General features: G+C 48.7%; 9 protein-coding genes across 9 annotated transcripts; 7 read left to right on the top strand and 2 right to left on the bottom strand.

Moving 5' to 3' along the window:
• Window positions 1–702: 702 nt before the first annotated feature.
• Window positions 703–1,800, top strand: AtWU_08187 (oxidoreductase; the record flags this gene model as incomplete). Its single annotated transcript, XM_035503295.1, has 2 exons — window positions 703–995; window positions 1,047–1,800. 2 exons carry the CDS (start codon window positions 703–705, stop codon window positions 1,798–1,800), a joined length of 1,047 nt encoding a protein of 348 aa, XP_035359188.1.
• An 887-nt stretch (window positions 1,801–2,687) lies between these two features.
• Window positions 2,688–4,061, top strand: AtWU_08186 (thioesterase family protein; the record flags this gene model as incomplete). The annotated part of the gene is made up of 4 exons (XM_035503294.1): window positions 2,688–2,697; window positions 2,969–3,001; window positions 3,057–3,297; window positions 3,350–4,061. 4 exons carry the CDS (start codon window positions 2,688–2,690, stop codon window positions 4,059–4,061), a joined length of 996 nt encoding a protein of 331 aa, XP_035359187.1.
• Window positions 4,062–5,340: 1,279 nt separating this feature from the next.
• Window positions 5,341–5,559, top strand: AtWU_08185 (uncharacterized protein; the record flags this gene model as incomplete). Its single annotated transcript, XM_035503293.1, has 1 exon — window positions 5,341–5,559. The coding sequence occupies one exon, from the start codon at window positions 5,341–5,343 to the stop codon at window positions 5,557–5,559; it is 219 nt and encodes a 72-aa protein (XP_035359186.1).
• A 2,209-nt stretch (window positions 5,560–7,768) lies between these two features.
• On the top strand, window positions 7,769–8,740 carry AtWU_08184 (class I SAM-dependent methyltransferase; the record flags this gene model as incomplete). The annotated part of the gene is made up of 1 exon (XM_035503292.1): window positions 7,769–8,740. One exon carries the CDS (start codon window positions 7,769–7,771, stop codon window positions 8,738–8,740), a length of 972 nt encoding a protein of 323 aa, XP_035359185.1.
• Window positions 8,741–9,152: 412 nt separating this feature from the next.
• Window positions 9,153–11,685, top strand: AtWU_08183 (2-deoxyglucose-6-phosphate phosphatase; the record flags this gene model as incomplete). The annotated part of the gene is made up of 7 exons (XM_035503291.1): window positions 9,153–9,249; window positions 9,302–9,323; window positions 9,375–9,484; window positions 9,552–9,984; window positions 10,566–10,780; window positions 10,855–11,256; window positions 11,312–11,685. 7 exons carry the CDS (start codon window positions 9,153–9,155, stop codon window positions 11,683–11,685), a joined length of 1,653 nt encoding a protein of 550 aa, XP_035359184.1.
• Window positions 11,686–11,987: 302 nt separating this feature from the next.
• Window positions 11,988–13,938, bottom strand: AtWU_08182 (Zn(II)2Cys6 transcription factor domain-containing protein; the record flags this gene model as incomplete). Its single annotated transcript, XM_035503290.1, has 4 exons — window positions 11,988–13,017; window positions 13,072–13,576; window positions 13,629–13,727; window positions 13,791–13,938. 4 exons carry the CDS (start codon window positions 13,936–13,938, stop codon window positions 11,988–11,990), a joined length of 1,782 nt encoding a protein of 593 aa, XP_035359183.1.
• Window positions 13,939–14,332: 394 nt separating this feature from the next.
• On the bottom strand, window positions 14,333–16,009 carry AtWU_08181 (translation initiation factor eIF2B subunit gamma; the record flags this gene model as incomplete). The annotated part of the gene is made up of 2 exons (XM_035503289.1): window positions 14,333–15,741; window positions 15,829–16,009. 2 exons carry the CDS (start codon window positions 16,007–16,009, stop codon window positions 14,333–14,335), a joined length of 1,590 nt encoding a protein of 529 aa, XP_035359182.1.
• Window positions 16,010–18,586: 2,577 nt separating this feature from the next.
• AtWU_08180 (DUF4246 domain-containing protein) lies at window positions 18,587–20,677 on the top strand (the record flags this gene model as incomplete). The annotated part of the gene is made up of 1 exon (XM_035503288.1): window positions 18,587–20,677. One exon carries the CDS (start codon window positions 18,587–18,589, stop codon window positions 20,675–20,677), a length of 2,091 nt encoding a protein of 696 aa, XP_035359181.1.
• A 1,975-nt stretch (window positions 20,678–22,652) lies between these two features.
• On the top strand, window positions 22,653–24,640 carry AtWU_08179 (MDR family MFS transporter; the record flags this gene model as incomplete). The annotated part of the gene is made up of 6 exons (XM_035503287.1): window positions 22,653–22,883; window positions 22,950–23,277; window positions 23,328–23,399; window positions 23,449–23,955; window positions 24,016–24,176; window positions 24,236–24,640. 6 exons carry the CDS (start codon window positions 22,653–22,655, stop codon window positions 24,638–24,640), a joined length of 1,704 nt encoding a protein of 567 aa, XP_035359180.1.
• Window positions 24,641–24,836: the final 196 nt, after the last annotated feature.

Here is a 24,836-nt window from a genome sequence, read left to right as displayed (position 1 = left end):
TGTTGTATGACTGCTCTCATGTTGGAATGTGGAAGTCTAGAACATCTCCGCACAGCAGCATTACAACTCGTGCTTATCTGTAATCTTATTGGATGGGTAAGTAAGTGTTGGAGACAACATCCGGGCACCAATTAGATTTGGGTTTTCAGAGAAAACTAATAGTACGTAGTAGTGAATAATTAATTAGACACCATACCACAGGGTCTGAACCACTCAGTCCAACAACAATTACAAACAAAGAAGTATAATCATAACTAAGCTGCTGATCCCAACACAGGATCCACACCCCTGCTGGTGAGGCTGGGTTATGTACAGTAGCGCTATCAGCCTTGTACAATGAATGATTCTTACAACAGTGGTATCGTGGATACTTTCTTTTAACTGGTCCACTTCTTAGCTATTCACAGCCCAATGGCCACAGACATTGAAGCTTATAGTCTGCGTGTGATAGGGGAATTGCTATGTGATACGTGATTGGTAGGTTTTATAAATAGTCCTGTAACTCTTGTTCTTCCTCAAGTCCGCAATTGATAGCAGGAGAATAAGCAGGAAGACCGAAGAAGACACTACTACAGGTGCTCGCATTTCAAGTTTGTCCTTTCGCTGCTATCTTTTCGGAACCCACAAACTGCTGAGCTGTTTGTCATACACTTTGATTGAGGGTTTACACGGAACTAAATCTGTGTTAGGCAACTTGGCACCATGCCAACACAGGAGTATTTCGATCGGATTCCTCCGTTCCCTTCAGACCAACCCGTGGTTTCACTGTCAAAGATCTCTCTCGAAAGGTTGAAGAACAACATGACAGAAGAAGTAGAGAAATTGTTCGAAGCGTGCCAGAAATGGGGATTCTTTCTGTTGGACTTGACGGGATCAGAACAGGGGGCTACTCTGCTCCAGGATGCCGAAGAAATGTTTGACTTGACTATACGGCTCTCTACGCTGGGACATGAGACTCTGAAATCGTATACCTACAAGCCTCCGGACTTCATGAGGTATGTGTTCCCATCCCCGTCCTCGGCCTTGCTTGTTTAACTTCCGACCAGATATAAAGGCATAGGAAGCATAAAGACGGACAATGGCGACGCCGACCATATCCGCGCCTACTCACTCAGCCAAGACGAAGTGCTAGGGAACTCCAGTCACTCACGTCTCCACCCTGATGTGGTCAACACCAGCAAAGAGCAGCTCCGACGCTTTATCGAACACGCTCATTCAGTGCTAGATGAGGTCTTGGCCAAGCTGGACAGTTGTTTGGAGATAGAGCCCCATACACTCGAAGCATTGGGTCCACTGAACCAAGAATCTGACAGTATTGTTCGCCTGCTCTGGAGCCCAGCCCAAACTGATGCCAATTACGATCGCATATCGTTCGGCGGCCACACTGATTTGGGAACAATGACGCTCTTGTTCAACATCGCAGGCGGACTACAGGTTCTCCCTGCTGGATGTGAGAATATCAAAGAAAAGTGGCGCTACATTAAGCCTGAACCCGGGTGTGCTGTGGTGAATGTTGGCGACACCTTAGTGGAGTGGACGGGAGGTGTCCTGCGCAGTTCCTTACACCGGGTGGTGACAGCTCCAGGGGACCAGGCAAAGGTGCAGCGAGAAAGTGTGGCCTACTTGGTACGTGCTAAGCGAACTGCGTCTCTTCAGCGCCTGCAGGGGGGCATTATCCCTCCTTTACTACCCGGGGAAGAACAAGAAACCCGCACGGTGGATGAGTGGAGCGAATGGAGGTCTCGGCAAATTGCCTTGGGACAGCTGAAGCCTGAGTCGCGAGGGGGATGCAACGAGTAATGTATACAGTATCCAGTTCCGACCTTGCATAAGCTTAGCTGACGCGCGGAATGCTCAGCGTTAGGGCTATGGTGTTATAACCTGTAGGCTACTGCGCATGTCCGAAATTGAAATCACAAGGGGATCTAACAGGATTTGTAGGAACATCAATGACCTTTCGGCAAATATAGATTGTCAATCTTACGAAGCAACTAATCCATGGTATTATCAACAGTAATGAGTATCAATTCTACTATGTCGGTCAAACACAGCCTTGTTATCTTGTCATCTTTGCCTTATAAAGGATATGACAAAGAACCAGTGCAGATCCCAGCACCAGAAATATACGGGCGAATCATGGGCGAAAGATGACCTAGAATACAGAGGAATCAGGGAGGTATTGATCTACAGTGAATGTCCTGAGATGGAACAGAGTAACGAGACATCTGCCTTATAGCAGGTGGGTAATGCATGCAAGCACCCGAAGATAAAAGTATCTCATCGAATAAGATCATCATGAAAGAAGCAAGGATCCTTGGAAGCCTCGGCCCACTTATTCAGCCAGGAAGTAGACACTCCTCCAACACCGAGACGAAAGTACATGGTAAGATAGTGAACATTAATATGACCCGTGAAAGGTAACACAGAAGGAAGATAAGCATACAAGGGTATGTAAAAGGCTAGACTAGAAGGGCAAATGAATTTGAACTAGGATTGTTGGTCCAACAGATGGAAACAAAGAAAGAAGGGGCACAGCCCCTTTTTCCAGCAACGTTGGGCTGGTAAACAAGGCAGTTCCTGAACTACTAGTGGCCGTGACTGGGATTAGTTGGGTAACAGATTGTCAGATGAATACCCAAAACCATACTGTGACTGATTACCTGTCACAGCTATAAAGTTGAGCCTCAATGGATGTGGGTGTGCTGACCATAAGTAGACAATTGCTTCCGAAATGTCAGCTTACTGCGTGGCTTGTCGTCGCTTCATTGGATCATTATTCCGATCTTCCTCACCTCGAGTATTTAGGGACAAGCAGGCTCCCACACAACTTTTTTCGGACATTTTATAATCATCAAAACCCTCTATAGAAACAAAGCAGTTTAAAAGATAGGAAGGCCATTGGAGTCACTCCCCACAAGCCTATCCCAAGCGTTGGACCTTCCGTTCTCATTTACGCGTCAATGCTCAGTGCACCTGCCCTCGGATATTGCGGTCGGCTCTGGTACGTATCAGAATGCATGAATCCTACTTGTGAAGGGACACTGACCACGTTGCAGTCATTTATGGTGGCTATGTAGCCAGCGTGATGACAGAATACGCACTCTATTACGCCTCCCAACACCCCAAACTGCAAACTCAGATTGACCTTCGAAATTCTTATGTCCAATTCTACCGTCCGACATTTGACTCGGCACCATTGATTATGACCTTGCGAGAAGTGAACATCGGCAAAGGACAGTCTACCCTCCGTGTCGAATCATTCCAGAATGAGAAGATCACTGCGTCTGCGGATATAAGGTATGTAGGAAACAATCACACCCGGAATAACAGATGCTTACATACTTGACAGCATCACCAACTTATCCATCGCAGGCATCACCTTTCAAACAGACTGGCGTCTCTTCACGCCCCCCTCTCCCGTGGACCTCACGAAACTCGAGATAGACAGTGACCCTAACTGGATTTCCTACCACTGCGCCTTCTATCCCGAAGGATTCCGAAGGGGCCAGTCCTACGTCAAGAACTTCATCCCGAGAGTTCTGCCCACCGACTTCCCATTCATCGAGCAATGGGTTGAACCGGGTTGGGACTATCTCCCGCTAGGCTCTCGGCCGTCAGGAAGCGGAAGCAAGGCCCGATGGACTAATGACATGATACAGTTTGTGGGAGACATGGCGTTTCCCATTCAAGATAACTATGTCCCTCACGGAGAAGGGAAGCCGTTGCCAATGGGGAGTATAGCGGCACTGCTCGAGTTTGCGAAGCGCCAAGAAAAGGCCCGCAATGAAGGACGGAGCGATTGGAGAGTTCTCAATGATGATGGCGCCAGAAACTTTTGGGGCAAAACGCTGAACGTCTCCTTGACCCTCTCTACAGAGATCAAGCAAAGGCTTCCCGCGGAGGACGTCCGATGGCTCTACTTGCGGACTGAGTGCAAGAGGATCTTAAACGGCCAAATGGATATGGAGGTTCTTATTTTCGATGAAAGGATGGATCTAATTGCTATCAGTCAACAGATAGCGGCTCTTGTACCTGCTAACTCGAAGATCCAGAAATTGTGATCATCTGGAAACAAGTGATCTTCTATCAATTTAAAAAGCGCTTGTTCAGATGACATGTTTCTTTGTACATGCTGATAGTCAGAGGAGAATTGGGTAGATAATAAACCTGGCTATACCAATGATGGTGGCGGAAGCTTAAACTTATTTAGGAAGATCAGATTTCTGAGCGATGTCTCGGTTTAGATAGCCCTTTTCGCCGATGCTTGAAGAATGAGAAGGAAAGCATGGTTCACCCAACCATTCATTGGAAGAAGCATTCATCTGAATAGACAATCAATGAGTTAGAGCATTAGGAGGATTGGTGAAGTGATCTAATGCCTTGCTTGACTTCTAACCTTCCTACTTTGACTGTCACTGTGAGTTCGGCTGTGTACTGGTCTCAGCTATTTAAGGCATGCTCTAGAGTTTCACATGGTATCTGATTGAATTTCAGAATTCAATCCAGCCTTGGCTGCACTCATGATATATAAAGAGGGTTGGGGCCTCTTCCAATCATCTTCTGCATTAATCTTCATAGCTACATTTCTTTACTACATGCTATCTTCTTCTTGTATGCCCTTGACATTCTATATGCATACAGGAGAACCGAAAAACCTTTATTATAATAGACTATATTAAATTCCCCAGTACATGGTCCCCAGGGGACGCAGAACTCGACAATACCTGGAAAAATGTGCCCGTGACTGATAAGAAAAGTACGCCAACTACCAGGACAGCTGACAGATCGCTACTAACCCTAATCATACAGAAGGAGCTATAATGCGCATTCCAAGATATCAGAGGTGAAAAGCGGACTCTTTCGGGGGTGACTTGAGAAAATATCTTTCACATTGTGTACATCACGAATGTACATGAAATATATGGAACATGAATTATTGGGCACTGAGCTTTCAGATTTCGGCAGCTGGTTGAGATACATACATCGAGAGACCAGAATGATGTCTACATTTCAGCTGCCCTCGGCCAACCACTACGTCGCCATTTGTGACAATATGCGACTATCCGAGAATTGAACCTGATAACTAGTATCTTTTTGCATGTCGCGCAGAATTATGCGGAACATTTGGATGGGTATATATGGCAGTGACAATACAAACGTTATCTTGCAGAGCTAGAACCAGACGATTTATATGACATACTGGATGTCTTTGAGCTTTAGTCAATGCGTCAGTGTCCTCCCTTCTGCTTATGGATCGCTTGAATAGATGACTAATAGGTGGTGTTTCGATAGGAGAATGTGGTGGCGTACAATTCGTTCCTCGCTAATCGTCGTCACATTATGGACCTGTCGACTCCTCCTCCTCCCGCCGGCGCTACCCACGCGCAGCGTCGTGCGTACGACTGCGATCCGCTGTTGCGTTTGCTGCCTGGAGACGAGGGCTATGTGGTCTGGGCTTCGGCCTTGAAATCCTACCTGGACACCATTGTAGAGATGGCCCGCGTCCAATACCACTTTCTGTACCGTTTGATGATCCGAAAGTTCAACCATATCAAGTAACTACAAGTTATATGATCACGAATTCTCCGTCGGCGTTGCTAAAATCTAGATTTCACTGCTTATCGCATTTTCCAAGTGGAATTCCGTCAAGGCCGGATTCATGCTTATCAGATTTCTATGCACCGTTCCAGTTACATCAATGTCCTGCTGATCCGGTCTCAGGGATAACCTCCGCCAGAAGCATGTACCAACTGTCATGATCGTAATAAGGGCAACTTCCTCAAAAGACAAGGCAATTGCAGAGTTATCCAATTAAAACCGGAATATTACTATGAGTGTTGCCCAGCTCCAGCAAAGCGCGAACTGATCAACCACAAGACCAGCAATAAGAGGCAGGCCTCGCTGGTTTTGATATCGCTAGCATCAATAACTAGACCGTTACATGCATTCGAATGGCCGGCCGAATTCTGTGGTTGTTTGAACATTGAAAGGGGAAGATGAGGATGTTCGCCAACCTGGTGGGTGACCTGCAGATGCGCACTATGCTCATTCGATCCACGCTCCAACCGTCCCTTGATAATCCTCAGATGACCAATGACACTCTGAGTGCCGGGTGCACGCTGTGGTATGCACTTCCGTTTGATGCGGGACTGTCCGGATATCTTCCAAAGCTCGAACCTGACGCAGAACCCCGACGTGGTCAATTGTATATCGTTATTGGGGGGAAATGGGAATCTAAAGTCATTAAAGGCAAGAGTCTCGAGAATATACAAGTGATGTCTCATTATATGTACACTTCGATGATCACACTATCCGCACGAGCATGAGGCGAGGGGTCGCAATGTGCTACTCGTGCTGGGTAAACACATCGAGGAGATTCTCCGCTGGGTGGACGAGATCCTAACGGAGCAAAACGACTCTGAAAAGTAAGTCTTTACTTTCTCTCCTTCGGCGTCAGGTCTGACTCAATGGTTGCTCTGATATGGTCCTTACTCGATCCAGTGCAGTGGCCCCCGTGTCGCTGCATCCGTCCCCGGTGAACTTATTAAAATTACTGAGAGAGATATATTCAAGATGTTTCTGGCAAGTGCAATATGGTCATATTTTATTCCTGTGTGCCGTATCAGTAGAGACCAGAAGTCGTTAACTTAGGTCGATTGCCAACCCTAGCCTGTCCGAAGGCCTCACCGAGCCATTCAATCGATAAATTGCACACCTTTTGCATCTCACGAGGAGAGGAGAGATGGCAGATAATATCAAACGAGAGTATGATGCGGCACCATCAATTGCTCCTGGTGGGGGAGTAACATCCAAGCACTTCTATCCAATTCGAATCTAGCGCCGAGAGAAGAAGTCGGGGGATCGAAAAGAAGACGAGCAAGAGCTGGCCATGTCTTAGGAATATTACACATTGGCCAATTGGAAGCTGGTTGGTGCATATCATTATTCATACCATAGGAATGATATTCGTGACCATAGCAGCAGGGATGATCGATGATGAGAGGTCTCAAGCAGGCAACACCTGCAACACAAATAGTGCTACCGTTGGAATTCAAAGGACAGCAGAAATTGTACTATGAAAGGAAGGCTACAGTAAGCTAGCAGCCCATTATTATTGCAAATGATGAAAGGCATACTATCAGTACATGTTTGAACATATATCTCCATCTGCTGTGCGGGGAGACGCGGTGTTTCGGTCTTGATTTACTAGTCAGTATTCTAGAATGAGTTATATTTTAGTATACTGAAACCATGCCAAGAACATTACTTCCACCCCGGTATAGAAACATCTCCACCGGAAGAGCCGTAGATAACTGCCACGCGCAGAACACGAAATCAAGGAGCACCAATAATCAATCTAAACCAACCCCGGCACATCTCCGGAGCCATTAACCCGATAAACACACATGAACCCACTCTCATTCGCTATATCGCTGGTTTCGATGCAACCCGACCTTTAAAAGTGGACCGCCATAAGCGCTAAAGGCATGGCATTTCGTTAGCGAGAAACAACCGGCCTCGGCTTCCGCCGAACATGCGAATCAGAACTAATGTACTCCGTATTTACCACTTTTTAACTAGTCCAGTCGTAGCTCTGTCATATCCACCATGTGAAGGATATAAAACTCCGGATTATAGTGGCGTGACCCTCTCGTTTTCTCCTTTTCTTTTCGTCTTTTTGTCTTTACTATTCAATCGTCTAGGAACACGCACCGTCTTGATTATCCCTTGCAGCACACCACACCCCAACACATACATAATAGTAACAATGGGCTCAATCGCCCCCGACCTCCCCATTGAGGTGGACCACGACGACGACGCAATCAGCCTAGGGACCGAATCCTCCACAACATCCCTCAGCTCGAGCGTACTCAAATACGAATACAAGCATGGGCGACGCTACCACGCACACCATCTCGGAAACTACCCGTTTCCTAACGACCAGCCCGAACAAGACCGACTAGACATGGTGCACCATATCTTCTACCGACTTATCAACAACCGACTGTTCCTTGCGCCGATAAACCCAGACGGGAAACGCATTCTAGATATCGGCACCGGCACCGGCATCTGGGCCATCCAGATGGGCGACGAATATCCGAATGTGGAGCAGATCGTAGGCAACGATCTCAGTCCGATCCAGCCGTCGTGGGTACCGCCGAATGTGAAGTTCATTGTGGATGATGTGGAGAAGGATTGGATGGAGAGTGCGCCGTATGATTATATTCATTGTCGGTATATGGCTGGTTCGATTCGCGATTGGCCGAGGTTGATTCAGCAGTGTTATGAGAATTTGAAGCCCGGGGGTTGGTTGGAGTTGCAGGAGAGTGTGAATACGTTGTATTCGGAGGATGAGAGTCTGAAGGCGGATAGTTATATGGTGAAGATGATGGATGGGTTGAAGGAGGCGTGTTTGAGGATTGGGCAGACGATGGATCCGGCGCCGGAGTTTGAGAAGTGGGTTGGTGAGGCTGGGTTTAGGGCCGTGCATACGATGAAGTTTAAGTTGCCGATTGGGAGTTGGCCTAAGGATGCGAGGTTGAAGGAGTGTGGGAGTTTCATGAGGGTGAATTTTGTGGAGGGTGTGGAGGGCTTTACGGCTGCGTTGTTTGGGGATGTGTTGGGTTGGGAGCAGAGTGATATTGAGGAATTGAATGCCGGGGTCAAGAGGGAGTCGTTGAGGAAGGATATTCATCCGATTTTTGATGTTTTGGTTGTTGCGGCGCAGAAGCCGATGTAGTTGGCATGATTAGATGGATGTTTTGCTCGGTCAATTTACTCTACCTAGAAAGGGGAATTAAATATGTGGTTAATGTTTCTTTTGATAAGCCACAAGTTGGCGACTATTGTGCTCGCAGATTTGCAACTACGGCATACTATATTCGAAGCATATGTACTCAAATCTAGACCCAGACCCAGAGATCTATTAATAAAGTCGTAGTGATCTGCAAATAAGATCCAATTTTAACTCTAACCATATCTCATGATTGTCTTAAGAAGTGTCGGGTCGATTGCCTATTTAGTATGCGGGACGATTACCAAATACAGCAATCATCCGCTTATCAGCGCCACGTCTCTTAATATAAAGATGTAGCTCGATAAACACAGCAGTTGAACCCCGTATCGTCAATAGATATTTGTCACAATCCAAAATGTCACCCGAAACACAGTCGTCTGGAATGGATGCATCCTACACCTTCGCAGGAGTTCTACTAGACTTCGACGGCACTATCATTGACTCAACCGAGGGTAAGCCAATCATTCCTATATAGATTCTGAGGAGAATCTAACGAAAACGCAGCAATTGTCGAGAACTGGAAAAGGTATATCCGTTTTGGAACACATCAGAGACAACCGCATACTAACAACCACAGAATCGGCAATGAGCTAGGCATCGACCATGAAGAAATCCTCCGCACCTCGCACGGTCGACGAAGCATTGATGTCCTACAACAGCTAGATCCCACGAAAGCAAACTGGGAATGTATGTACACACACACTACCTTCCATATTTTTATCTTAGGTGACAACTGACCTGAATTCGACATTAGATGTCAGCAATATGGAATCCCAAATCCCCACCCTTAGCAAAACCCCCGCCGTCGAAATCCCCGGCGCGCGCAACCTCCTCGAATCATTGACCAAACTCCACATTCCCCACGCTATTGTGACATCCGGAACGAAAGCACTGCTGAATGGGTGGTTAAACGTTCTACAACTCCCTCACCCGCAGCATGTCACTGTCGCCGAGGATGTCACGCTGGGAAAGCCGGATCCGGAGGGCTATCGCAAGGGAAAAGCGAAGATTCTGGCTTCAAGGGAGAATGGTGATCAGGGCAAAGAGGATGTCTTGGTGGTGGAGGATGCGCCGGCTGGTATTCGGGCGGGAAAAGCGGCCGACTGTAAGGTTTTGGCGGTTGCGACGACGCATTCGGTGGAGGCGTTGAAGGAGGCGGGGGCTGATTGGGTGGTGAAGGATTTGAGGTTCGTGGGGGTGGAGGGGTCGGAGGGAGGTTTTAGGGTTGTTTTATTGGGGTTGTTGTAGAGGGGGTTTGATCTTTAAAGAGTTATAGAGCTTGGGAGCAACATAGAGATAGATGACCTGAGTCAGTCTTGCATTAGACCCAAAAGCGGGCTTCGGCGATTAGAAATGCATTAGTTTGTCAGTGAAAGATAGCAAGACACGAGAAACACGAGAAACTGACGATAATGGGTGATAAATAGCGAGCCAGTAAGAACCTGGGAGGCTGAACCTAAGCATCAGCACGGTTTAAACTAGTGGCAGTCCTTCCGGAACTAGTCAATCCAGCGCATTCGGCGAGCTCGGCGAGCCTCGTATCAGACTGTCCGAATAGCCTCAAAGCCAGAACTGCTTAGCAATTCCACGACGTTCTTCGTTTTCTTGGTAATCGACAAAGGCTGCATCTCTGCGAAGAAACAATTATAAAATGGCAAGAGTTACCCATCATCAATGTCCCATACACACTCAACAATCACAAACCCAATACAATAACCACCACAGCAACTCAAACCACTCAAGCGCTTTATCCAACGATGTCTCCTAGAGTCTTCATCACGGGCGCGACCGGCTACGTCGGTGGCCAGACAGCTGTCACTCTCATCGCCGCGCACCCCGAGTACGACGTCGTGGCACTAGTCCGAGACCAAGAGCAAGCCGATAAGCTCAAGAGCCGCTTTCCAAAGATCAGCACTGTCATCGGAACACTCGACGATGATGCAGTTCTGAAGGAGGAGGCTGCGAAGGCTGATGTTGTGCTGCGTAAGTCTGCCACTGCCAGTCTCTGGCCAAACCTCATCTAAAAGTCATGCACTAATATTGTCATACCTGCACAGAAACCGCCAGCTCTGACCATGTTCCCGCAGTGAACTCCCTTCTCGCCGGTCTAGCATCTGGCACTGGAAGAGGCAGATACATTCACATCTCCGGAACAGGTGTTCTCAACGATATGTCTACTGGACCTGGAAACCCCACTTCAAAGATCTACGACGATGTGAAAGATATTCATGAGATCATCAACCTGCCTGCCGAGGCACTGCACCGAAATGTTGATGATGCTGTTATCACCGGTGGAATGCGACTGAATGTTCCCACGGCGATTGTATGCCCGCCGACCATCTATGGTGTGGGTGAGGGACCGATCAAGAAGCGCAGCATGCAGGTTCCGTTCTTGACTGAGGCTATTTTGAATCGGGGTAAAGGGTTTACTGTTGGGAAGGGGGAGAACCTTTGGGATTGTGAGTTGTCTCCAACTTTGTAAAGACAAGGCATGGATTGCTAATGGTAATGAAGATTGCCACGTCAGCGACGTAGCCAAAGCATTCGTCGTCCTAACTGAGGAGGCATTGAAGCCCAACGGAGGCACAGCGACATGGGGCCCAGAAGGATACTATTTTGCAGAGGCCGGCGAGTTCTCATGGAAGGGCGTCAGCGAGAAGGTCACACAGATTGCTCATGAAAGTGGAAAGCTTGCTGCTGCGGATATAGAGACTTTGGCCGTTGAAGACGCTATCAAGTTCCATCCATGGGCGCCGGTTCTGTGGGGTGGAAACTGTCGCAGTCGGGCTAGTCGGCTGCGCGCTTTGGGGTGGGAGCCTGAAGGTCCCTCCCTTTGGGAGGCTATTCCTAGTATTGTGGAGTTTGAGATCCGTGCCCTTGGACTGTGAGTTGTGGATAGGTTCTTGGCAGTTAATTGAGGGTCAAGGTGGGGTTTATTAGATGATTCGGCGGTAGTTGGCTGTGTTTAATTCATCATAGAGTTCAATGATCATGGCGCACTTATTGCATCTTTCAAGACTTGTATGACGAGACCGTTGTCTAGAGCATGAGGCCAACAATATTGTTCCAGTAGTCCTGTTGCCTTCGCATCAATTAAATCCAAGTCGACCAAGTGTGAGTGGCGGTTCTTGATTACTTGTGGTAGCGGTTATGGGCAGCAACCGGCTTGGGGGAATTCAGTTCCGCAGCTTCAACTTTGTATATATTCTCTGTAGACACATCTAAAGCCACCGTCGTTGCAGCGCTGGCACGGCTTCCCCTTATCACATCGCACCCTCCGTCGTCGACACATGTCGCACGGCTTCTGTCGCATGGAGAACACGTGCACCCTTGCTTGGAAAGCCGCACTGGCTCCAGCTGAGCCGCAGCTCAACCCACTTTTGACGCAGTTCTGACAAGGGTCATCCTTATCACACTTAATCTTCTTTGATCGGCAGTGACCACAAGGTGCCTTCAACTTCTGGTTTGACGTGGGTGAAGGGAAAGAGACTGATTTTGTCCTCTGCGCTCGGCTCTGCAACAGAACGTGGGCTTCACCCCAGACCTCCTTCCCAGCCATCTCACAAGCAATATCTAGCCAGAGTATCATCCGCAGCTTTTCTTTCACGCAGCTCCACTGAACGTTATCTGAAACATACATAACCTCAGCCAAGCTCTCGATGAACCAGTCTCTGCCTGGTCCATTCCTAGCTGCTATACCGCCCATCATGAGGATCCACAGAAACAGGATATCGCCATGTTCCAGAACTGGCCAGGTGTCGAGAAGCTTATTAGTATCCAACTCTGATTGTAATGCCTTTGCCAGTGTTTCAAACGGAGCTCGGACGCCAGAAAGTGGAAACGTCACCCCGATACTGTAAATACTTGTCGCCAGTCGACAGACTTCAGATATAGCTCCAAGTCCTGTGCCAGTAATCCTCCCTATGCTCATCAGATGATACTGAACCAGATTGCGCTGGTCGCAAATTGCCTGGGGTCTGTATGACGAACTACGTCCGGAAACGTAGTCGTCAATTGTTGCTGTGTAGACTTTCAGTTCCTGCATAACTTTGCGGAGTTCCGGATCAAGATCTATTGTGTCGAGGAGCGTTAAGCGATTAGCTGTGTTAGTGATGCCAAGAAGAAAGTATCTTTCTATCTCGAATTCGCTTTGACCAGATAGTGCGACGAACGGAAGAGGCGGAGGAGAGAGTAGCAGCGTAGAGTTTACTAGTACCCGGCTAAAGAAAATGTGAGTTTCTGATCCTGGATCCGGTTTGGGGAATGTTGCCTACTAGAATGCTGCGGCTGCAAGACCGGGCGTTGTAACTTGAGAAAGGCCACCCCTTAAGGATATTATTCTGTGAAGACCCATTTGATGCAACTGATTGGGTTCTCTGGCACTGTGGACATCCAACCATTGTAATCCTTGCAGCGGGGCCTGGAATGGAGACTGCTTGGACCACTGGTTGTCATCATGGATCAATGGCTTTTCGACCATCATCAAGACTGCCAGGATGGTCGCATCAGCAGTTGCTCGAACAGGATCGTGTAGTGCTTCATTAATCGAAGTTATCGTGTCCAAGTAGTATTGTTTCAAATACGGTACGACCTCTTTGGTTGATGTTAGGCTAGCCATGTTGGCTGAGATCAAGCCGTTGATCCTCTCATGAGATAAAGAAGACAATACTATGGCCTTGAATGTCGCCTGATCGTTTAGTGACATAGGAAACCAGTATTGGAGATACGGATTAGACACATTGCGCGACGGAAGTACACGAGGCGTCATGATGGCGAATCCTATAGATAAATGAGCCTTGTATCGACGGATCCACACGATATAGGAACTTACGATAAGAGAGAGCCCGCCTCACGAGCCGTGGTGGAAGAGATGATGGGAAGACGTTTAAGGGAACGAGGTCCGCTCCGGGGTAGATACGAGTGATCTCGCCTGCAGAACCGGGCCATGTTAGCTGTCGCGTTGGCTACACGTCTGACGAGCGCGTAGCTGTACTATGATCGGTTTCTTCCTCCGTTTCCACAACACCAGTGGATAATGGAATATCGGAAGACATATTAACGTTGAAGGGTAGAAGATCACGGTCAAGTGTGGAACGCTCCATGAGCTCGAATGGAGGTGCATCCAATAGGGACGCTAGCATTTTATTGTGAATAGTATGGATGCCACTATAAAATACCATAGTGGACGGGGGATCATTGAAGGATTCATGAGTTTATCTCAAAGCCAAGATTATAAATGGTTGATCACGTGTGGTCATCATGGAGTATATTCTAACCTGTTATAACCAAGCGGGTTTAGGCTGAATACGAAGTTAGGCCGGAATCGGAGAAGGTCGAACTGGGCCGGCTTTCGACTGTCAGACACTACAAAGGTACTAGACTCCGCAGGTATGGTAGGTTATATTATTGGCCAAAAAAGGACCACTGTTCACTAGGGACGTAACTTTCCAATGTCATTCGTCTATCTCATCCAGACATAAGCAGGGGTATGTGGAACATGTATCGAATCAGTCGTCACCGAACTCATCAACACACTCAATCGTCGAAATCCTCCATTTCATCCATTCCCTCATCTCCTTCATCATCCAGACCTTCGAATACCATGAACTTCTCGTTCTTAGCATCCGTTTCCTCCGGAACGACATTGGCATCCTGGACTTCGCAGTCCTTGAGGACGGACTCACGACCAATCCTAGCTCGTCGGCCAATGAGACAGCCGGTCAATTGAGCCCGAGACTCAACTACTGCTCCGTCCATCACCACGCAGCGAGTGAGTCGTGCGCCACTGGAAATATGGCAGTTGGGCCCGATAACACTCTCCTTGATGACACATGTTGGCTCCACAGTTACATTCTCAGCAAGCAAACAGTCACTCTTCGTAACCGTGCACCGTTGGGCTACGCCCTCCGGATGGGCAACCTTCTGGTTATGCGCAAAAGGCGATGCTGCCTGACGACCAACTTCCTCAATCGATTCCAATTTGGCCAGCCGAAGTGATGTTGACAGAAGGATAGCAGAACTGTCAACTCGTCGGACAAATGGTGTCGATCCTTGTTGGACATAAGCAAGGATTTGAGGATGCTCCACAGAGTGTGAAGCCGCACTGCCGACCTTTGTAGAACTTATGTTGTTGAGGTCAATCTCGTCCTCCACTAAATCGCCGTCGTGACTTTTGTTGTCGTGCTGACTCTGATCATGGAAGATCTTATTCATCCCCAGCTTATCCCCTAGACCCTTTTGCCACCCTGACTTGGCCCAATAGCCGATAAGATCCTCACTCACTGATTCCAGCTTCTCCTGGTGGCGAGCTAGATCCTTGACCCAATACGGAAAGACGTAGAGATGCGCATCGCGATAACTAGTCAGCATTTTGACCTGCGCATACTTCTGAATTAATGCATGGCGCACAAGAAAGCCCTTTTCCTGTTCCATCCTCTCTTTCACAGTATCCATAGGCATTGACATGAGTAATTTTGATAGACCAAAGCGCAAGGCTGATGGTCCGTCAACGAGATGTGATACTACCGGAGCTTCATCCTGCCCAAGAGGCGCAACAGCCACAAAGTCGGTGGCCTCACCCTTTACACTCTCTTCACGACCTACTGTCTGATAATATACGGCAAGCCCGCCGCGACGGCCACCTTGCTCCCCACCCGGGCCATCAGGGTTCCCTCCCAGAGCTCCCTGAGTGACCAACCACGCCTCTAGTATAGATTCACCCGGGATATCACATATAAGGTCGCATGGAAGAAGAAGGAAGTCTGTCTTGATGCATTCTTGAACTTCCGGAAGACGGAGAAGTTCGGCCGTTCCCATGGTCATTTCAAGGTCTTTCGGGGCCACGACGGACACGGAGGGGGCAGGAAGCGATGTGAGATGCGGGTTTTGTTTAAGAGCAGCTTGAAGGGGGGCGAGGGAGGATGGGGGCGTAATTAATGTGATGTCTGATTCGAGACGAGCCGCAAAGTTAGTCATTGAAAAATCTCCGAGTGAAGACAGGGGGACATGTTATTAGCTAAAGGTAAACGTACCTGTAATGCCTGATCGTTTGCAAAAGTCGATTGGATAGAACACCATGGGCCTATTTGCTATAGGAATGAGACTCTTCGGGTACTCCTCCGGGTTCGATGTGAAGGTGTTGAGAGAGACGCCGGGGCCGCATAGAATGAGGGCCTGAAAGCCCGTCGAGGGCACCGGAGCCGAGGATGGCATGGTTTTTAGACCGATAAGCTCCGAGGGAGCAGACTGCGTATGATGCGCCTTTGAAGCAGAACACTCGATCACTTGGTTGACCCCGCGCCGCAGTAATGAGATCGTGGGGGTTTCGATACCTGGAACGCGACTGCGCTATGGAGATGCACCTGTCTGTTGTTTCAAATGCTAGGTAGCACCAGGAAGCTCAGATAACGCGTTCTGACTAGGCACTGAGAGCTATACAACCGGGCATTGCTCGACGTGGTCCGTCGCGAGCCAACTGATGCCGTAATTGGGAGCTGAGTTCGGGGATGATCACGTGCTGATAGCGGAATGAGTCAGGATCGGGAAGGCCCGACATTAGGTTTGTGGATCCCGTGCACGGTTCATCAACTATGGTCTTATGAGCTTCAATTCTACTTGTGTCTTAAATCTCCGTTATCAAGTATTCTTCCTCATGCCATGACTCCAGTGTCAGGCGCATCCCCTAATGTGAACCACGCAGACAGCCTGAACTCTACACAATTTCATGCGTCTACATGCCGCTTGTATGAGACCGTTATAATCATCCATCTTCTGCTCTCGTAATACATGTTTGACATGGTAATAACACAAGTCCTATGAAGGAAAATCAAGATTGCGTAAGGCTATCTTGCATTAGGCTTTTTAGTAACACACCGACCTCACCTCAAAGAGGTCATCGCTCCACGATTTCCAGTCCGATCCCAGGCTACTTATCTCATCATCAGTCAGCGCGCGACGGGCATCGGCAGCTTCTTCAAACTCGTCCGGGGTCCGATAACCGCCCATCAGGGCAATTTCGAATATATCCCAAGATTGCCGAATCTGGGTCCGTGGCAACGCCATAGATTGTACTACCCAATGCGCCTGCATCTCCGAAGAGCGACATCATATCGGCCAATTGTTCCAAATCGTCCGAAATGTACGTGGGTTCGCCAAGAAAGGGGACAACCATTTAGACGCCAAAGATAATCTCCTCAACCATCGCCATCTTTTTCTCGGCCGAGGCCTTATCGGCAACTTCGACCACGTCGCCCACGTTTGCTGCCGCTTGACCCAGCGTGAACACGACAGTCGAGATGTGAGAAGCACATCGTTCATGCTACCTCCATATGCATCAGTGGTCGACAGTATCTGGGTCAGGTATATTGTCTCAGTCAGATTGTAGATTCCTGGAAGTGAATACTCGAGGATCGTCTGTGGGTTGGTCACGGTGATGTTATCAGCCGTTAGAGTGTAAGCCTTCAGCACACCCTTATCAGGCTGGCATGTCTTGCCAGATCCTACGCCGCAACTAGTTTCGACATCTTGGTCGCCGAATTACACCCAGTTCTTTTGGATTTCAGTGGGGGCTGTGAGGTTGGCCTAGAAGGCAGTAGCATTGATGAGGTCGTAGTATATTCTGTTGAGGCAATGGCTGGAGTAGGCGTAGTCACGTGCCTGGCGGTCAGGCCGCCCAGGAACGACCCCTTCCCCTTGACCGCTAGATCACCTAGATAGCTATAATTCAACACACTCTTTTGCTACAATTCGCGCTCGTTTCGCTGCTTGCTTTACTAAGCAAATCAAACCTCAACATATTCCATAGTCGTTGTAAAGCTGGTCCACGCCCAACGGACATGTGGTTGTGGAAGCGTTCACGCCATCTTGGGCAAAGGTACACGTGAAGAAGGCATTTTCAGCACCCCCAGGGTTCATGCAATCCTCCAACACGCCAGAAATCTCGTCGCGGATGTACTTCTGGTACTCAGTGACTTTGCCGCTGCTGAGAAATTACTAGCAGCTCGGTAGCCCAGAACCAGATGGCATCGAAGGAACAATATGAATTACCGTGGAGTATTTTCGGCGAAAAGAAATCGCAAACCTGAACACCCTACCATTAAGTTGGGAGAGCGACGGGGGCGCTAGTGCGCCGGTACCCCGAAGGCTTAAAGCTATAAAAGCACGAAATGCTTGGTAGGTCGTAAATGAGACCCTGGGGGTAGCAGTCTTATCTAGTCGAGTATATTCGTTCAAGCGGATGCGGTATAGCGGTCCACTCCTAGACCTTATCAACACGGAGGTTCTGCCTAACAAGGAAGTCGTGAGGCGCGGACTAGATGGCCTACTAGTATTCCTAAAAAGAAAATCGTGCCAGCGCACTCTCAGAGGTGAAATTGCTTCATGCCGAATTGGGTCAGCCACTATGGCTTCCGTAAACAAACAACCCCGAGACACCATCGCAGCGGTGCATGCTTGAAACACCTGTTCATGCCGTCGGTCGTTTCCGACTCCGATTAAAGCAACGGGAAATAAGCCTACAGAGCTATTCCTTCCCCAAACAACAATCAGCACCCAGCAACAAACTTGACTTAGGCAAACCTGGTGCGGGCACCTTCCCTTTTTGAAAATAGAACTCGAGGCATCTTACATCTGTATCCTTCAACCATGAATCTCGCAGCATCATCATCCTACACATTTATACGAACACTCTTTTGATTAATTTCCTTACCTACGTTAGATTGGGCCCCCGCGCCCGTTAAATTGAACGCCTGACGCTCTAAATAAGAGCGCCTGGTGCACCTTAATAGCGAAATGAACCCCCCTTTGCACTTTGATAACAGTGGATCAGGCCCACTTCGAGTTCCGGAATTCGACGGGATCCCCCTGGAGTATGAGTTCGACATCGGCCAGCGCTTTACGCACGGGGCATGGGAGGATAGCGAAAGGAAACCTTTTAGACTGACCGCACCTGAGGTTCATATGTTGCGTCTCATGGAGCGCATTACCGATATTGAGAACTGGGACCAAGGAGTCTTTGATAGACATACGCTCGCCAAATGGCGTGCACAGGGAGCCTTTTGCGCAGACCGTAACTCCGATATGGATCGGGATGTTGACATGGACCTGATTACCACGAGAACATGGCTCTGGTGCGTTGCGGAGTTACAGGATAAGGCCAGAGCATTTCATGATACCGGTCATGTTGTTGTCCTCAATTCGGACTCTGGAGTATGTAAAGTCGATCGAGTCGTGACAGGGGCCCTAGTGCATCAACTTCAGGACGCACTTAGCCAACTGCCTAAGTGTAGCGCTCATGACCTGGTAGACCCGTCACTTCATATGCTTATCTATGGTCGGACCATAGTACTCAGTCATGGTGGTCGGGTTACTCTTGAAGGGACTTCTAACCTGTATCCTCCCTCTGACCGGGGACAGACGGCACCAGTGCCAGATCATCCTCTGACTAAACTCGGTCCCTTTCCCCAAGCTTTCCATCATTGGAGCGATGAAGCGAAATGCCGACAATTCTCCTCCTGCTATCAATGGCTACCTTGCGACGTTGAATTCACCGAGTCTTCGGGAACGGCGGTACAGATAACATCGTACATCAATAACCTCCACCCAAGTAACACGAGGGCATACGCTTCCATTGAAAAGCTTGTCTCCCTGGCTATAGCTCCTTGGAATGAAGTTCTGGTAAAAGGACTTCAAGGTCGCAGGCCCCGGCGGATCTATACATATGGTGTCTCAAATAGTGAAGTACCCCCATGGGCAGAATACCCGCCAAAGGACCTACTGCCAGTCGTGCCGTATCAAAAAATAACTCGACACGACTGGGCGTCAGAAGATTGGGAAAGGCATTGTGACAAGGTAGAAGAATATCTTCGGCTACCAGATGTGGATCCGAAATATCGCGTTTTCCCACCAAAGCCCGACGATCCACCAGAGACCCAAGACCTTCTGGGTTACATGACACCGGAGATGTGGGAATCTCCCCGGAGCGTCGAGAGGATAGTAAGGGCGAAGTGGAGACGACTTCATCGGTTCTCATACCCCGAGGCAGGCATCTCCTTTACGTATGAAGACTGGAAAGCGGGTAAAACCGCCAACCCAATCTTCGGTCCGTGGGAGTGGGAAGGTGAGTATGAGATGACTCACGATCATGAATACTACTCGGTGTCGTTGGAAGATGAGTTTCGGCAACAGGGCCTGCAGGTAATTGTGCGGGTCTTCAGTATCGACCTGACAACGAATGAACCCCATTATCCCGGGGATCAAGATTTCCATTTGGACGGCATGCTCAACGAACATATTGTCGCCACTGCCCAGTTCTGCTATAGCTCGGAAAATATCGCCGAATCCCGCATCTCATACCAACAGAATGATGATTTGAGTCTGCATGGTCACCAACCGGATCCCTTGTGCATCTACAAACTTTACGGTACACCTCCTTGCCCGGCAGTTGGCGAGGAGCCAGAGGCTCTAAATCTTCAAACACTGGGCTCGGTCGCAGTCACTAGCGGTCGACTTCTCGCTTGGTCTAATACCTTGCGTTATAAGAAGCATCCTTTTTCTCTACTTGACCCAAGTCGCCCAGGACATCAACGGTGCGTCGTCTTGTGGTTGGTTGATCCCCATTATCGGATCTGCTCAACTCGGAACGTACCCCCTCAACAGCATGACTGGTGGCGCAACGCCGTAATGGCGAACTCGACCCTGTTATCGGCCCTTCCCAAAGAATTGATTGATATGGTAATGAATGAGACAGGATCCTGGCCAATGGATTTGTCCGAGGCCTTGGCGTACAAGAAAAGGTCGGAAGCAGAGAGGGAGGAAGCCCATGAAGCCCAGAAGTCGATGTTTCAAAACTATTGGTTCTGGTATGATTTAGAATATTGCTGAGCGGAGAGGATGTGTAGGGGCATATTCGAGGTTCGATAGCTCATTGATGCTTAGAGAAGGTTGTTCGTAAATTATGAGCATTTACTTCCCCTCATTGAATTAGATATGACATACTGTGTACTGGACGCAGAAATACAGCGCCATATACGATTATAAATCCAGTATGGATTAAATAGAGACTAGATGCTGAGTACATTTCTTGCCAAGTCGTCCTCTCAACTTTCCGTGGACGATGACCGTGAACATGTTAGCCGTATAATATTTTGACTCCGAAGTAGGGCAAGATGTAATTTACGATGCGTCTTTCGCTCCCTCAAAGCCATACTTTTTAGGTAGAGGCTATTAAGTTAGATTTACAAGTGGTAGGCGACGCCAAGGATTTATTCGCAAATGCTAAAACTGCTAATCAATTACTAGCACTGCAGATGCTATTCAGCTGTAGATTATCATATATATATATAAGGCCCAGCAGGCATGACCGATAAGATTGATAAGCTTGTCTATGCACTTTTCAAAAGGATGGGCGCAGATCAGTCGCTAGGGCTATTAGTAGCAACAGAGTATATACAGATGATACCTGCTAATATGGTCACTTTGCATTGGGATTGCTTATACCTGCTTGCCATCTACACGGCCCGTTGCTCGATAGCGACCTCTGCTATGCCCACCTAGGCCGACCTCTAGCTTCGTGTAAAACTCGACGCACTCTAAAATTCGTCTGAGAGAGACTGGACCACAGATCCTTTCAACCTGCCTCTATTTGGCATGGTCAATGCGCTTATTCGGCTTTCTCTGATTCCGCGGTCGCTATAATAGCCGGCGTTAATGGTAGCCGCTACCGGGCCTGTGCCTGTAGCCTGAGTCATACATTTCTGTGTTGGAATTGGATCAGCCTACCAGTAAGTCATGCACCTAAATTTCCGTATCCTGCCCAAATCATAGGCTAGTCCTAGTTTTAACCTCGAGCAGGAGAGTTGACAGGTCCATGAGGTAATACGTGGAGTTCCATCAGCCGCCGACCAATTTTCCGTTTCCGTCCCGCGGACATTCAAGCTTTCTCGGCATTCGGGGAGATAGAGCCCCGGCCTCGACTCGTTTCAGTTGAGTCCTCATACAGAACCGTGGAAGGAAGCAACGGAAAATTAGCAAGACAATAGAAGTGGCTTTAGCGGTGCCGTGACATGAACAGCATGTTGCATGTTTTTGGGGCCATTTACTTCGCAAGGCTTCATTGCGGAAAACGTCAGGCCATGTGTCATGTATGCGCCTGTGGCTTTTTTTTCACCGCATCAGCCACATTTCAACATGCAATGCGAATGTTGATTATGTGTCATAGTGATATTTCAGACGGGGGGCTATTATGCCTACCACTCCAAAAGAGAGCCTCGTGTGGGTTCCATCAGATTAATGTTTTAGTTATTGATCGTCATTGACTCATCGGTTGCAAAGTGGGGGTGTATTCCCGCTCGGAACCCGATCAGGAAGAATCAGGGTTGCTTCCAATTCTTTCCTCTTATCTCCGGTGCCAAGGGCCGTGGTTGGCCCACGGCGAACAGACACTAGTACTTACTCAGACCACACGTTATTTCTTTTCCTACGGAATATTCTGTACGATGTACGATGAACGGAGTACGCCCTCCGATCAGGTATCGGGTCTGGCGAATAGGAGGATTCATGGCCCCCACCACGCTGCCAGTCATGCTGTGACAATGGCTGTGAAGTTAGCTCTTAGGGCTGCAAACAAACGGGGGCGGTTTACTTTTCCCGTGGTCCACGTTCCAATAGAAGCTTCTACTAAGGGCCCGCGGAGGCCGTAAGCACCGACTCGCCGTGTCGTCGCAATCATCAGTTTCTTAAGTCCGAATTTAGTCTCGAAAAGCCCGAAAGTTCTGCATGGTATTTATCTCCTTGGGTAGCTGCTACCCATCGCTGAAGATGTTTTTCTTCTCAGTATCGAAATCAACCTTCCTACACCATGGAGAGCGCAAAACATAGTGAAGCGACGTTACAGGCGCAATCTGTCGCCATAGACGACAAGAGTCTACGTGAAGATGTACACACCCCACTGGAAGAAGCGCCAGTTCCAAAATCCGATGAAAAGCCCGAGGAGCAGAAGTGGCTCACGGGCCTCCCTCTTCTGATGGTCATGACGGCAGTCACGCTGGTGGTGTTTCTGATGTTATTAGATGTGTCTATCGTGTCTACGGTGAGTTTACTGCTAACAGTAATCGATGCAACTTTTGTGGTACGGTACAGAGTACTGACGGTTCAGGCTATTCCTCATATCACGAACCAATTCCATTCGCTTGATGATGTCGCCTGGTACGGCAGCGCATACACCATTGCGAGCGCATCGCTACAGCCTCTTACTGGCAAATTCTACGGCAACTTTGTTCAAAAATGGACCTTCCTCGGCTTCTTCTCGGTTTTCGAACTAGGCTCTCTCATCTGCGGTGTCGCTACCTCGTCTAAGATGCTTATCGTTGGACGAGCTGTGGCGGGAATGGGGTCTTCGGGCATGGTAAACGGCGCGCTTAATATCTTGGCTAGCATCTTACCTATGCATAAGCGACCGATGTTCATGGGTTTTATGATGGGATGTGAGTACTCCACTCCCAGCTACAAGTGATAAGTGCTGACACTGGAGCAGTTTCTCAACTGGGACTAGTATGTGGTCCGCTTATTGGTGGTGCATTCACCTCATATTCGACATGGCGTTGGTGTAAGTGTTACTCCTTGTCCATTTCTAGAATTAATTCTAACCACAACAGGCTTCTACATTAATCTTCCGATTGGTGCCCTAGTTGGCATCCTTCTAATCTTCACTAACATTCCGGAACAACATGCCAAACCCAGAGCTGCGGAAGTCTTCCGGTCGGTGATTCTTAAGAAATTCGACCTCTTCGGATTTGTCCTGTTCGCACCCGCCGCTATTGAGCTGCTGTTGGCTCTTCAATGGGGCGGCAGTCGGTACCCCTGGAAGAGTTCGACCATCATCGGTCTGTTTTGCGGGTCCGCTGCGACGTTTGTCGTCTTCGGTCTCTGGGAGCGGCGCATGGGTAATGATGCTATGATTCCGGGGCAGTTAGTAAAACAGCGCATAGTTTGGAGCAGTTGCATGACCATGTCGATGATGTTCGGAATGACCATGGTTATGGCGTACTACCTACCCATCTACTTCCAGTCCGTGCGAGGCGAATCCGCCCTCATGAGCGGTGTTGACTTGCTGCCAAATATTTTATGCCAGCTGGTCATGGCAGTGCTCTCGGGTGTCCTTAGTAAGTGGCCAGCATCTACGCCTCCTTAATTTATACACCAGGTCCCTAACATCCCTCCAGCCGGCAGATTAGGATACTATCTCCCATGGGCCATCTTTGGCTCCATCATGACCTCCATCGGCACTGGTCTCCTGTCAATGCTCTCCCCCACCACCTCGACACGAGATTGGGCCGGCTTCCAAGCCATAGTAGGTCTTGGACGCGGCGCTGCTACTCAAGTAGTACGTTCACCCCCACATCCATCGCCCACTGGAAACCCCCAACTAACAAATGATGCCAGCCCATGGTCGCCATCCAAAACGCCGTAACCCCCGCTCAGATCTCCCCCGCAATGGCAATCCTCACATTCAGTCAAACCTTCGGCGGCTCTATCTTCCTCGCCGTCGCTGAGGTCCTTCTCACCGCAGGCCTGAGAAAGAAGATCCCCGAGTACGCACCGAGCGTCAACCCCGAGACTGTCATCTCAGCGGGCGCTACTGGATTCCGGGATGTCGTTCCAGCCAAGGACCTTCTCTCGGTGCTAGTTGCGTATTCGAAGGCGATTGACGAGGTATTCTATCTGTGTGCGGCGCTTTGTGTGGTTCAATTCTTCTTTGTGTGGGGCATGGGGTGGAAGAATGTTAGAAAGGGGAAGCAGGAGCAGGAGAAGAAGAAGTCGGGTGGGGAGGCTAAGGAAGTGGTTTAATTGCACTTTTGTTTTCTGTGAAATGGGTTGGGTTCCATTGCATGGTTTTGCGGTGTTTCGTTAGAATACTATAGAGTCATACTTGGCTTGATTAGCGACTGGTTCGTGTTAATGATAATTATCTCATCTCAGTCTTGGCATTGGCTGTTTATTGTAGGTGAATACAAAGTGATAAGAGATTTGATCGATAGTTTTA

The sequence above is a fragment of the Aspergillus tubingensis genome (assembly GCF_013340325.1).
Source record: "Aspergillus tubingensis WU-2223L DNA, scaffold_9, whole genome shotgun sequence".
Classification (NCBI taxonomy): Eukaryota; Fungi; Ascomycota; class Eurotiomycetes; order Eurotiales; family Aspergillaceae; genus Aspergillus; species Aspergillus tubingensis.
The sequence above is the reverse complement of the archived record's forward strand: the minus strand, read 5'-3'. Positions and strand labels throughout refer to the sequence as shown.